General features: G+C 44.1%; 1 protein-coding gene across 1 annotated transcript in view; it reads left to right on the top strand.

The window, feature by feature from the left end:
• The first annotated feature begins 2,965 nt into the window (after positions 1–2,965).
• PARVA (parvin alpha) overlaps positions 2,966–14,117 on the top strand; it is a 69,766-nt gene continuing 58,614 nt past the window's right edge. The window contains exons 1-2 of the mRNA XM_065838593.2: positions 2,966–3,411; positions 3,877–4,092. Of these exons, the coding sequence (XP_065694665.1) occupies positions 3,384–3,411; positions 3,877–4,092 (244 nt within the window). The 5' untranslated portion in view covers positions 2,966–3,383. The remainder of the gene's footprint in view (positions 3,412–3,876; positions 4,093–14,117) is intronic.

Below are 14,117 nucleotides of genomic sequence, written 5' to 3'. Positions count from 1 at the left end.
GGGATGTATAATATAAACTTTCTTGAATGGGTATGGAGTGAGAGATGTGGATGTACAAACGCCTGCCAGGTATGGCTGTGCTTTGCTCTGCTCCCTGTCTCTCAGCAGCACGAGAGGCAGCTGCTGCCTGCAGCCATGTGAAGAGTGGGGCTTCCTGAAAGAAACTCAAAACTACTTTCCCTGCCGGACAAGGCTGGAGGCAGCTCGTGCTTCCCAGGCTCCTGGGGTGCTGGCGTTGGCCATGACCTTACCTCACCCGAGGGAGCAGGCACCTGGGTGTCTTGCCATGGAGACATGCAGGAGCACCAGGTCCTGCCAGAGCTGTTATCTCCAGGCGTTTTGGGGCACGCCTAGGAAAATCCCAATCACGATATAGATGTAAACATCTGCAAAGAAACCTGTAAGGAAATGCCTTCTTTTCTAAGCAGGCTCTTTTCATGTGCTGTTAACTATTACTCAGGGCGGGTCGGCACGTTCAGCAGTTAACCACACAGAACTGGCAGGTCAGCAGAAGGCTGACCGCAAGTACTTAGAAAAATAAGAAGGGTAGACTTTGGTCTAGTTCTGTTCTTCCTGAAGTCAGTGAAGGTTGCTACTGTAGGCAATCACAGCAATAGCAGTGGGTTGATAAAAGATTTTTGAAAATTCTACTTCCAATCTTTAAATGACCAAATGGTCAAAAGGCTGGAGCAGAAAAACATACGGAGAAAACTCCAGGACAAATTAATATGTATTGCACGACCCTAACCAGCTTGGCTGCTGCAGTAAGTACTCTTTCTTACTAGCCTAGGCCATGGTCAGTATATTACATACCCTACCTCTTCTGCCTCATTCAGGAAGAAAGACTGTTCGTGATAATTCCGAGTCTCACAGTAAAATAAATAAAAAACAGGTGTGCATGGACAGATATGCAGGTGGATAGGAATTATCTGAATACGTGAATTTAGCCCTCTTTTATTGCCTGGCAATAGTATATATGTGATCAGGATACAATTAATATGAGCTACTGGTTGGCTCATCTGTGAGAACAAGGCGCTGACAGGGAGCATGGTGAGAGCTCTCGTGGTCGGCTCCAGATTTCTGTTTCTAAGCCAGATGCAGCGGGGCTGGCCTGAACGCAGCCTGTGTCCCATGCGTGGGATCACTGAGAATGATCATGAAAGTATTCAATTACCAAATATAAAGCAGGGCAAAAACCTGGCCAAACAAAAATCCCTGCTGAATTTATATGCAGTTTTTATTTGTGGTTAAAATACTGTATAAATAAGAGCTAGTCATTTAAAATCAACATTCCTATATCTGCCATAAGTTAGACCTCGAGTGCATCTATAAAGCCTTTTGTGCTGAATACAATATTAATTTAAGGTCGTATGTCCATATATATTCCCCGATCAAAAGAAAAATGTTGTATATATAGTTCTAAATTTAAGATCCAGGGAAAAAAATGTTGTAACTATCCTCAAAGAGAAACATCTTAAGTGGAAAAACCCTGCAATAATGTTATACCCAGTGAACTGCAAATAAATTCTGAAGGAAACCTACAAAAAATTCCAGTAAACTTAAGTCTGCCTGTTGCTTTAGCGTCATTACTTAAAGCACGCAGTGTTTGTGTTTCCAGATCTGATAAAGTTGATTTTAAACACTTTAAGTTTACTTTTATTTTCTCCTTGTGATGTGAAACACTTATAGCTCATGAGGCTATTAAATAAGTAATATTGCATTTGTCATTAATTTATTTATGCTGAGTGCAGTGAAATAGGAAAGAAAGATGCTGGGTCTTTTCAGCTATGCTGCCTGAGACTTGGCAAATCCATGTTGTATTCTGACTTTCCCCACACTATACAACCCAGCACCCGTCACTGTTCATGAGGTATCTGGCTTGTTCTTTCCGTCTATAACACAAACATAGCGGTACAAATCGTGCTTGCCAAAATGCTGTCTCTTCTGCAGTGCCCACAGAATCCTATGTTGACATCTGCGTATGGCCATTTGGGTTCAAATGGAGATTCACTTGGGTCATTGCTCTGTTTGTGAATGCCACATATTCACATGCATATAAAAAAGGGCTTGACATGTTTATTTCTTCTTCTTTTGAAAAGCCTTTTGTTATATTCTTTAAAATTATTCAAAACTGTTCATCTCCTAATCCATACACTGTGTGAGCAGCACTTCCATGAGAAGAGAATAATATGTGAAAGTCGGACTGTTCTGTGTACAGCCTCAAAACGCAGTTGGTGCAACAAGCCAGAGAGCAAACACAGGGAAAGGAGAGATTGTGCTAACGGCTTGGGTTCATTCCTGCTTTTAACTGATGGCGATATGGATGAATAAAGCTTTTCTCTAGAGCATATACTAACTGCATGCAACAAATACGCATTGATGTCTAGCCCTCATCAGCTAACCAACGTTACCAGCTTGTAAAAACACAACAATTATTAGCTGATTTAGAAATATCCTCATGGTAATTTCATTTCACTTATTGCGCCTAATGGATAGCTAGATATTTGCATGAAGTGTGTGTGGCTTTTTGCCTGAATTGTTAATCGAGTGATTAAGTGGTAAGTGAAAGCAGTGCATCCAGATGACATTATTGCTGTTCCAGTCCTGGGTGCCTACTGAACCAGTCACAGCAAATTATCAGTTTTAAATATACTTCTCTCTTCACCTACTCATCTGCAAATCAAAGCAGGATTGGTATAGGCAATCTATTGTGCTAAGCCACCTTTCTTTCCCACTGGGTTTTATAGTGCTCTGACTACAACTGTTGGATTCTTTTGTAGAAGTGGATATGTAGATTTCCAGCACCTCTGACCACAGATGGAACTGAAACCGACAGGCAGAAGAGCTGCTTTGCAAAGAGTGCTCAAGATTGAAATGTATGTAGTAAGCTTGAACTTTAACTTCGCACAAAACTATTTAGTCACACTTTACTACTTCTTTAGTCCTTTTCTGTTGGTGTTGACAGCAGAGTGCAGAAACATCTGCTTGCAGCTGTCACCCCTGCATTCTTCCAGAGCCTTCACTTACGAATAGTTATGGATGAACTGAGCTGAGCCTGGGTCCCCGTGTTTCTCTTTTGGCACCTGTGTTAACCAGCACGTGGACACCTACACTGGTGCTTTTGACCAGCCAGCCTCAGTTAGTGACCAGCTCTTGCAGGGCAGCGCAGAGGTGGACAGAGCATGGGGAGAGCCACTGTCCTGTGCCTCTGTGTACAGCCAGCCACCCAAAACTCTGTGGGTCCCTCAGCCGGGAGGGGAGCGTGGCCTTCACACCACCCAGGGGCTGCAGCCCTCCTTGAGGCCCAGCTTGGCTGCCGGTACCCGGCTGTGTGAAGCACCCTTTTCCTGAGCCGGAGGGACCAGCTGCTGTAGGGAAGTGAAATGAGGACCCTGAGAGGGGCAGAGACAGGTACGGGCAGCATTGGGCTGAGGAGGGGAAGCCATTGTGCTAATGAGGGGCTGGTGGGGGGCTTTGGGCAGCCAGTGGGCTCAGGAGGGGCTGGTGAGCGGCTGAAGGGGAGGCTGTTGGGCTGAGAAAGTGAGGTGGCCGTTGGGTGGCGGTTGGTCTGAGGAGGGGGCCGTTGGTCTGAGGAGGCGGGTGGCCGTTTGGCAGCCGTTGGGCTGAGGAGGGGGCCGTTGGGCTGAGGAGGGGGCCGTTGAGCCGGGGGTGGCGTTGGGCGGCCGTGGCGCTGAGGGTGGTGTGTGGGGAGCGCTGGGCTGAGGAGGGGGCCGGCGGCGTTGGGAGCCGTGCAAGGGGAGCGGGCCGGGCCGTGCCGGGCAGGAGGGCGGGCGGGAGGGAGGGAAGGAGCGGGAGAGCCGGGAGAGCGGAGCAGGAGCTGCCTCAAATGCTTGAAATAATTCCGCTTCCGTTCAGAGCCGGGAGCAGCCTCCCACGGCATCGAGGCCTCGGACCCGTCTCCTCCATCCCAGAGCGCCCGCGGCGGCTGGGCTATCATGGCAACCTCCCCCCAGAAGTCTCCTTCTTCACCCAAGTCCCCCACCCCGAAATCTCCCCCGTCCAGAAAGAAAGATGACTCCTTCCTGGGCAAGCTCGGCGGCACGCTGGCGAGGAGGAAAAAAGCCAAAGAAGGTAAAAATTACAGGTTTGCACGTTTCCTGGGAGTTACCTTAAAATGGGGGGGTGGGGGGAAGAGGAGGAGGAGACAGGGGGAGAGGAAAAGGCTCTGGGGAGCGGGAGGAAGGGGCTGACTGGGGAAGGACGTGCGGGGTGGGCAGGCGAGCGGCGAGGGAGGAGCGCTCCGCCGTGTCCCCGCGGCTTCGCCGGGACCGGGCGGGGGCCGCGGCGCCTGTGCCCGGTGCCAGCGCGTCACGGCGGGGAGACGCGGGAGCGCGGGCGGGCGCCGGCCGGGAGACACCGCACCCACCCTCGGTGCTGCTGCCGCCGCTCGTGGCCCCCGCGCCGGGCGGGCTGGGCTCTGAGGCCGAGGCGGCCCCGCCGCACCACGGGTCGGGAGGAGGTCGCCGGGGGGGGGGAAACCGCGGAGCTCGGGCCGGGTGAGCGGTGACACCCGTGTGGAGGGCAGTGAGGAGCTCGTACCGCGGGACGGGGTCAGAGAGGGGCAGAGCAGGACGGGCTGGGGTGCCCGCGCCGCAGAAGGGGAGCGTTTCCCCGCAGCGGGTGAAGCGCTTTGGCGGGCGGCGGCCTGCGGGCCCGCCAGGCCTGCGGGTACGAACTCCGCGCTTGTCCGGGTTGCCGGCACTGAACGCCTCGGCCGCGCCTCGCAGCCTGGGGGTATTTGCTTTTTAAGTTATGGTGCAGAAACCCAAAAAACTTAATGTTCAAATCCCCTTTGACTCGTAATGTGTTGCTTTATATTGGTGTACGGCATGCGTAGTGTGCATTGCTTGGAGAGGCTGGTTGTGATGCACGCAACTGAGTTAATGTTTATCATAGTGATTGTCCTTCAGAGTCTTAAGCTTAGCTTGATTATTCTTGTACTAAGTAAAAAACCCCTTGCCTCACGACAGCAGACCTTTGAAGAACACTGAGCATGTACAACAGTCTGGTTCTTTGCCCATACATGTGAATTAACATCCACCCCCTACTGAATTTGCCTATTTAAAATCCCATGAGACAGAGAATTGGAATTTAACCTCACTCACCCATCATTTTCACAGCTGATGTTAATTTAACTATGATGTAAATAGAGCCAAAGGAGCAGTCTTGCTTTTAAAACAGTTTTTCAAGTAATGTGTATTGCTTACAAATGTGAAGAAGGGTATTATGTTCAGCAGACCCTTGTTTCTGATGTATACCTGGGTAGTGAAAACAGGTGTGGTATTTCCGAGTAGCATCACTGTTGTGGACAGGGGCAATAAAACTAGCAAGTATGGCCTCTCATTCTGTAATTATCACATCTTTCTGAGGTGCATGGTCTTGCTTTTCTGTTAAAACACATGTTGCGTGATCGTGCTCATGTTATTTGGCTTTTTTCTGGTTGTTGCAGATGGTCTAGAGGTTGGTGAAATGGTAAAAAACGGCAAACTTTATTAGTTACCCACTTTGTTATTTTATTCTGTTTGGGTATTCATGAGTATTAGCAGCATCCATCTCGCAACAATTTTCTGTGACAAGTCTGTATTGTAGGTATGTGTAGAGATCTTTAATAGAGCCTATATTTAGTAGATTTGGTTTGTCTGGTATTATTGAACAATGCTGTTTTCTTCAGTGACGGATATTGTTAAGTCACAAATCTCCAGCAAATTTTTAGAAGCAGCAGCAGTTACTTTTATCTTTAATCTTACAAAAACATGTATTCTGTCATATCGTATTTTATTTTTGTTACTTTTATGTCTGTATTAAATTTATTGATTAAAACCTGCATCTGTCGTTTTGTTCTCTCATCATGCTGATATTTACCTTTTTGAAATTTTTAAACAATGTTGGTGTTGTCCTTCGTGTTTCCCAGTTTTCTAAAGTCTTTTTAAAAATAACGGTGTCATGGTTTAACCCCAGCTGGCAACTATGGCCATGCAGCCGCTTGCTCAGTCCCTGCCCTCCCAAAGTGGGATGGGGGAGACAATCGGAAAGGAGAAACTTGTGGGTTGGGATAAGAACAGTTTAATAGGACAGCAAAGGAAGAGCAAATAATAATAACAATATATAAACAAAGTAAGTGATGTGCAATGCCATTTCTTACCACCTGGTGATCAATACCCAGGCTGTCCCTGAGCAGTGACTGCAAACTCTGGTCCTGTACAGCAAATATCAGAAGAATGAAGACCCAGACAGCAGTTTACGCTTGAATGTGATTGTGCTGAACAGCTGGTCCTGGAAAAAGTGAGAAGAAAAAGGCAGAGCTGGAAAAGGTGACTCCAGCTATATATGGAACATGATACTAATGGTAGGGAACATCTCATTAGCCTGGATGTCAGTCTGGGTGCTGTCCTTTTGTGCTCCCTCTCAGGTTTTTATGGGCATGTGCAGCTGGAAAGTTGAAAAAGTCCTTCATCTCCTTGGCAACAGCCAAAACATCAATGAGTCCTCCTTTTCTTTTCATACCAGCTCCAAAACACAGTTTAGCTCCAGGAAAGAAAAAAATGAACTCTGTCCCAGGCAAAGGCATGGGAAGTTCAGTGTGTTATCACATTCTCATACTAAGTCCAAACCAAAAGCCTGTGCTGACCAGTCAAAAGAAAAAATTCTAACTACTATGAAGAAAACTCAATCCCAGCGAAACCAGCACAAGTGGTTTGGAGATTTTTTTTTTTAACTTTGTGAAGAATTTGTTATTTGCTGATGGAAGAAAAAGTATTTTATTCACAGTAATGTGCTTCTTATTTCTGCATGTATTTGTCACATTTCTTCAGTGGAAGCACACATAGAGGTGAGATTGATACTATGCTATCTTCCTTTTTGTTTGTTTTGGCAGATTTGAATGGCTTCAAAACTGGTAAATTCTTACTGAGAAGTTTGTCCTCTTCATGCTTCCTAATCATTCCTCCACTAAGAATAAATACCAGTTTGCAAACTATTAATGAGTCACCTTGTTTCTTGCAGGCTGTGTCACGCATGAGTTCCATCTTAACCTGTGCTGCCACAGTTTGTGGGGCTCCAGGTATATTTGAGGTCTAGCTAGGAACTCCATCTAGGAGGTCAGGTTGCTTGTACTTTTTTTCCTGCTTTAATTTACCTATCTAGTAGGAGGATTCTTACAGAGCCAGGTCTTGGTTGAAGGAGTGTGCATGGTTATTCGACTGTTAGCACACTTAATGTATGAGGAATTGTTCAAGTGTAAGTCATAGGCCTTTGAAAACAGAAGTTTTTTCCACTGTCTATCTCTAGACTTTCAGCTTGCGTAAGCTAGAATGAAGTACTCTTAGATGGCAACTTTTCATATTTTTGTAGACCATCAGCATCTATTCTCTAAAAGAGTTTCTTAGTCTGACATAGATATCTACCCTATTTTGTTGTGCATGTTGATCTTGAATCATGTGAGGTCTCTAAATATGATGAACCATTAGTAACGCTTTAGAAATAATGCTGTGGGTTTTTCTCTGTATGGGGTATTCATTTCCTTTTTAACCTATTTAGTCTTGTGCTTTGCGATTTTAATACTCAGTAGAGTAAATCCACCTTCTGTATTTCACCTATGTCAGTATTTGCTCATGAGGCAACAGTTTTGATTATTCCAATTTATGGTTATCTTGAATGTATGGGCCGTAGAACAAGTGTTATTCTCTTAGATGAATATAGACTATGCAGAAGATGCCTTTGGTGTCCCAGTCTCTAATATCACAGTACAAGTTGTTGACCAAAACAAAGAGAGTAACCCAAAATACTGTTATGTGAGATATCATGAGCAGGGATTAGTCATACCTTAAGACATATGTTAATCTGGAAAATACATTGTCATTAAATATTTCATAAAATGTGAAATTTGGAGCTCAAACTTGCTTATGTTGTCATCAGTCACTTAGGGTCTTAGTCTGCTTTTCGTTTATAGTATCTCATCACCATTGGTGTAATTCAAGGGTGAGAACATTGTACTTCAGTCTTTCCTGTGAGAGCATGAGCAGCTGCATATTTAAGTAGTCTATAAATTCTGTTAAGGTAACAAAAGCTATGAATGATTAAATATATTTGGAATGAATTATAATTAGCTTTTTATCTAATGAGAAAATGGTGAGATAATACTAGAGTATTTGATGACCTGCTTACAACTGAAGTGATATATGCAAAAATTATTTGTAGTTTATGGTAAGATTTCGTTCCTTTTGTTCCTGAAAATCATTCAAAGACTGAGCCACCCCATATATGGTACTGGAGAATTCCAGTCCTTATCTAGCAGGAGTTAAGTTGCATGGTACTAGCAAAAAACAACCACAAATTAATTTTTTTGCAAGCTCCTTGTAGTAGTCTGCATTGTGTACTAAACATATCTTTATACAAGTGCAAGGAGAGAATAGAATGACCTCTTTTTTTTTTTTTTTTTTTTTTAAGATGTAGGGGGGTGTGTTGTGTTATCTTATGAATTTTTCATGGTGGGTTCAGTAAGGTCATGTGTGATTGTCTTTCTTGAATTTTCCTGGCCTGGCAATTACAGACACAGAAATTTCACTCCTAATAGCTTACCTTAGTGGAGAATCTTAAAAATTGGCCTCTGACGTGCTAATAAATCTGTGACACATTTGGGAATGGAGAGCAAAGTTCAGAATTGCTTAAATTGCATAGGAGCAGATGGGAAACAGACAGCTTGGACCCATGAATTTGGTAGAGAGCAATTACCGCTCATTGTATGCGCTCAGTCGGTTTTCCAATAGATATGACATCAATTTCAGTAATTTGACTGCTCTTCTGTCTAGTTTATTTGGTGTTGATGGGCAGGAGAAGGAATGAATTTTCTCCTAGCTTGCACTTACAGTATTTCTTCTTTTGTATGTCTTGTTTTGATTTAATTTTGGTATGTGAGGTCACAGTAGGCCCTTTTCTCTGTATGCCTAAGGGAAGAGGATGTTAACAGTAAGATGTTGTACGCTCTGATACTTCTAGATAATAACTTTAAATTTCTTAATCTTTGCTTTGTTGCCATATGTATTTCACAGAATAATATGAAATCAGAACAAATTAAAAATTCAGATTAAGTGTAGGGTGATGAGAGCTTTTCAGGTGTTTTGAGTAAAATTTTTGGCTTTCTGGAACCCATGACTAAAATGCCGTGCTGTATGACTCACTGACAAAGAGATCATGCCTTGCTCTGGGTGTGGGCATTTTACTATGAAAGAAATGCATTTCTTAGTATACAAGAAGTGTTCTTCTGAATTTTAGTTGACATATTTCATTTTTTTTTTGGACCTGTTTCTGCAAGTTCTTTTTTAGTAGAGTAGTGCACTACTGGTGCAAAAGACTATTTTTTCATATCAGTAGATTTTTTGTTCTGCTTGTCTGTGTCTCATGTGAAAGATTCCAGCCTAGCTTCAGTGCCTTGCAGACTTTTTCTTTTCTACCTCTCTCACCTGATGCTGTATTTAAAATGTAGACGAAGATGAAAGGAGAATGAATATATGTCCTGCTGTCCTGTTTCCTAATAAGTGGTGCACACGATTAAAATGAGCCACTGAGTGCTAATTTCATACTGGTGCTTTGAAGATGGCATATAGTAGAAAAGGAGATGGCGTGGGGAAAGCTTTATCGTCACTCTCATATCAGTACTTCTGAATGTCTATTTTTTACTGCAGCATATCACTATATCAACTCTAGGCCTTCTTGTACCATCAGAATAGCTGAACAGCTGTTTTTGATGTCTGATGTAATGCACTTTACCTCCAACCTTAGTGCGTAGCAACTGAAATGTGCTTATAATCTTCCCTTATATACTGCGTTGTGTATTCCTGTGTCCCTGGTGTGCTGCCACAGACGCATCATAGACAGCTGCCTAGCTGATGCTGGACAAAACCTAATAGTGTCACCATTTAAATAATTATTGCCTTGAATCAAGTTATTGCCTTGGAGCAAGTTCTGTTAAATAGATAAAATACTTCTCTTAAGTGAAAGGAACGTGAAAAGCGGAAAGAAAAATAGAGTAAAGACTCACTTTGGTTGTTGTCATTTCATGGCTATGAGCCTTCTGAGCCCTTCTACAGTGTATGTAAAGAAGAGAAACTACTCAAAAGGAGGATGTTAGGTTTTTGTTTTCACCCTTTGAATCCAGATTGTCAGGGGATATCTAGGGAGGCCTCTCAGCTCTGACCATTGAAGGGATTGCTTGGTAGAAAGAAAGGTAATTACCTCTGAAATGCTTCTGTCAGCACAGACAGAACACCCAACTGTTGCTTGTGCTGTGATGGCAGTAGCCCTCCAGATGCAACTCTTGGGCAGATATGTAAATAAATGACAGTTCCGACATGCTTGAAGCTGTTTGTCATCTGTCAAGCTGTGGCTGTGCCGGGTTTTTGGGGGTAAAAGAGCAACTGCTGTAGTCCCTGATGGCTTTTGGGTCTGCCCCTCTCTCGCCTTCCTGCCTCAGCCTCCTCTTTCCACAAGGGCTGCTCTCTGCAATAAACAGAAACTAACCAGCCCTGATAGCTGTTATCTCTAAGACACTGTTAAGCATCTGTTATTGTTTGTAAACACATATATGTGGCTAAATCCAGGGCCAGATTCTAGTATGTTAGGCACTATACTTGCACAAACAGTGCAAAGAGCCCATGCGTGCAAAAATTTGCAACATAAAGCTCTTATCTGTATTTCTTGTGGGTTTTTCTGGCTTTTCTCCTCATGTATTCTGTATTTTAACATCATTTCTGGCACTTCAGTTTTCTTAGGCCTTGTGATCTCTTTGGGAATTTTATCTAATGCATTTTCACTTGTTTGGTTTCAAGAGACTTTTTTTTTTAAGGGGCTTTGGTTCTGTTTGATTCAGAGAAAGATGAAAGTACTACCTGTGAATGCATTTCCGAATCTCAAAAGTCACAGATAATCCCAAATTTATTCAAAAAAGTCATTGTTTTAACCAAATATTCATGTAGGGCCCAGTTCAATTATGCTTGGTCCATGTGTTTCATCTCCAGCAATCAAATGTGTGGGAACATGTGAGCCCCAGATGCCTGCATTTTTGCCAGACAGTTTATTGAGTCTATAACCAGAGGTATCCTATTATTGTAGAGCTGAGAGTATCAGTGCCTGCTTTATGTGAATGTCTCCTAACGTGTAAACATACGTGAAGGGGTTCAATCACAGAGGACTGTAAAACATGGGGTACAGAAAATGCACTGACAGCATTGAGGTTAGCACAAAACACAGCACTGCCAACCTCTCCTCTGCCAGAGAGGAGGAAAGGGAGCTGGTGATGCTGTCTCACTGGAGGCAGGAGGACCTGGGAATGCCGTAGGGATGTGTAGGAAGAGGATGCAGAGCCAGGCTCTCCTGCCTCTTCCCAGAAGAACACCATGCATTGTGAAGTTCTGAAATGTCTTGCTATAGGATGTTTTGGACACCAGAATACCTTTTTTTTTTGGGGGGGGGGGGGGGGGGGCGGGGGGGGTGTTAAAAATGGGTCTGGTGGATTCTGGACCAAAAAAAAAGTCTGCAGTGGCCCACATGAGAATCATGTAGGCCATCACAGACATTTCAGAGTCACAATTCATTAAATGCCTATCATGAAATCCACAGCTATTAGGAAGCTTACACCAAGGGAGAAAATTCTGTTGGTTTGCCTTTCCCTGTTTGTATCATTAACAATGCATTTTTGCCAGGGGCCAGGACCCCGGACTTTGATCCGCTGTTCTAACCCAATACAACCGTTAATTCTGTTGTGTTCTGATTATCTGTATGTGGGCATAGAGCCACTGAACTCTGTCCGCCCTTGGCTTCCAAAAGCAGCCTTAGATTATGTGGGCAAGTTATCTGAAGTATTTCTTTATTGCCTGTGTTTTTCCCACTTGAGCAGTTTCTTTATCGTCTGAGCCTACAGGCTTCATACAAGATAAAACTAAACATGCATGGAATGGGTTAAAGGAAGGGGGGTGGTGAAGAGGAGCAGAGAAGCAGAGCCAGGGGTCTGGCTGCAGAAAGCAGCTGCTCTCTGAGGTGCTGCTGGGCTGGGAGGATGTCTGCCTGTACCTGGGGGTGGCGGGAGGGAGGATGTCTGCCTGTACGTCTGTGTCCATCCCTTCCTCTCCTCTCTTCAGTGGCTGCTCCCCCTCTCCTTGTGCTGCCTTGGTTGCAGTGGTCACTGCTGAGCTCTTTAGGGTGCTGTGAGCAGACATGGATGAGGGTGCCTGGTGGCTTGGCAGTGCTTGTTGCTACAGCAGCTGTTCGCCATCTGTGGGAAGGGCTGGTCACAAACTGCCAGCTGGACCGTGCTGTCATAGAGACTGACAAGCTGGGGTTGCAGAATTACTGAATAGTTACAGTTGGAAGGGACACCTGGAGATCTGAAGGCTCAGGTGTCTGATGGTTCAGTATCTCAGTTGAGAAAAGGTGAACTGGTCTAGTCCACCAAGCTCATACCTGTGACTGGCCAGGTGTGATGGCGCTATGGTGACAACATAGTCTGTCAGTTCTTTTCAGTATCTGCAGTAGTTGGATTGATGCATACTAATAATCTAGATGAAAAGTAAAAGTGGTGAAGTAAAATCAGCTTTAAACAAGTGGTTGAAGAGTCTCCATTGCTTCCAAATTACAGGACAGAGCCATGGAAAGAGGAAAAAAAAAACCAGCTAGAGACCAGCTTAGATTGACGTGCCCTTCTTTCAATGCTAAATTTTTCTTTACGTCTCCAAATTTAAAATATGCTATCCCTGATATCAAACTCCGAAAAACATGTCCAGTCTCCAGTGTGAAGGTGGATATAACCAAGTGAAGCTGTCCAAGAGAGCAAATATGAAGTTCTCATTCTCATCCTCAGTAAAGTGAGTGTGCTGTCAAAATAATCTGTGATTTTAGAACTCCAATGTTTCTCTTAAAATTTAAGGAATCTGCCCTGAAGGTAAGAGAAGACCAAGAGACCAAGACTGACTGAAAGACGAGTTCTCACTGGGTTTGATTACTACTTGTGGAGTGGTGTTCCACATCTTGTGAAACCCCTCAGCTTAAAGGCAGCTTCCTGTAAGTACAGATCTGTGCTTCTGTGAATATCCTTGGATGGAATCTCTGGGATATATCGTACTTTTTATCTATCTTTAATGCCTCCACAACCATTAAACGATGCCCTCTCTGCAGACCAGATAGTTTAATACTGGGGTCTCTGCCGTTCTCACTGAGATTGAGATATAGACAGTACAAGTATTTTGTTACTTCATCACATCTGATATCAAGTGATTCCTATTAACTAAATCCACAGAGTTCTTCAGTCTTTTTCAGCAAAATGCTGGTGTTGCTGAATATGAAATCAGCAGTTTTACGGGCACAGTTCTTTGTGAAGTGAAACTTTAGAAAAGCAGTAGTTGAGGTGTACCTAGAATATTGTTGCTTTTCCATCAACTGCTTCTGTCCTCTTCCTCCCCACACCAGTTCCTATTAAAACATACTGTTGACTTGTATTCCTAATGCTAGACTATTGACACTGCCCTGGGTGCAGTCAGTGCTGTGCTGGCAGCAGTGTGATGCCATTTTGCGTGAGAGAGGATGAACTGGAAGGCAGGACACTTAGCAGTGCTTCACATCTTCATTTGCAGCTGTTCCAAACAGGGCTGGGGTGGGGCTGAAGGCTCAGCTTGCTTTATGTATTCCTTGTGCAGCTCATAGTAGTTCTTGTGCTTCTCTGAGTGTGTAGCTGTACTCAGAGCACTGAGTAGCAAGGCACTCAGAGTCTTGCTCTTTATATGTATCATCATACATACTGTGTTTGGTGTGCTAATACTTATTAATAGATAACATTACTTGGTTTGAATTCCCGTGTCTCTCTTGGGACTAGGTGTGTGTGTGTTGAGTGCATCAGTGAGTTAATTCACTTTGGTGACCGAACTGAAGTATAAACAAAAGATGTCTTGAACCAAAAGCAAAATCAGATCGGCAGCCTTATGTGAATCTGTAGCCTACCATGGAACTACTCCTTGACAACCTGTAGTCAGGCCAAAGAAAACCAAGGGTCAGAAAAAAAAAAAAATAAAGAAAAACAGGGATGTGACTGGTCAAGTGTGAGTTGTATTGGC

Source organism: Patagioenas fasciata, chromosome 5 (assembly GCF_037038585.1).
Source record: "Patagioenas fasciata isolate bPatFas1 chromosome 5, bPatFas1.hap1, whole genome shotgun sequence".
NCBI lineage: Eukaryota > Metazoa > Chordata > Aves > Columbiformes > Columbidae > Patagioenas > Patagioenas fasciata.
Note: the sequence above shows the minus strand (reverse complement) of the source record. Positions and strands in the feature narration are given on the sequence as shown.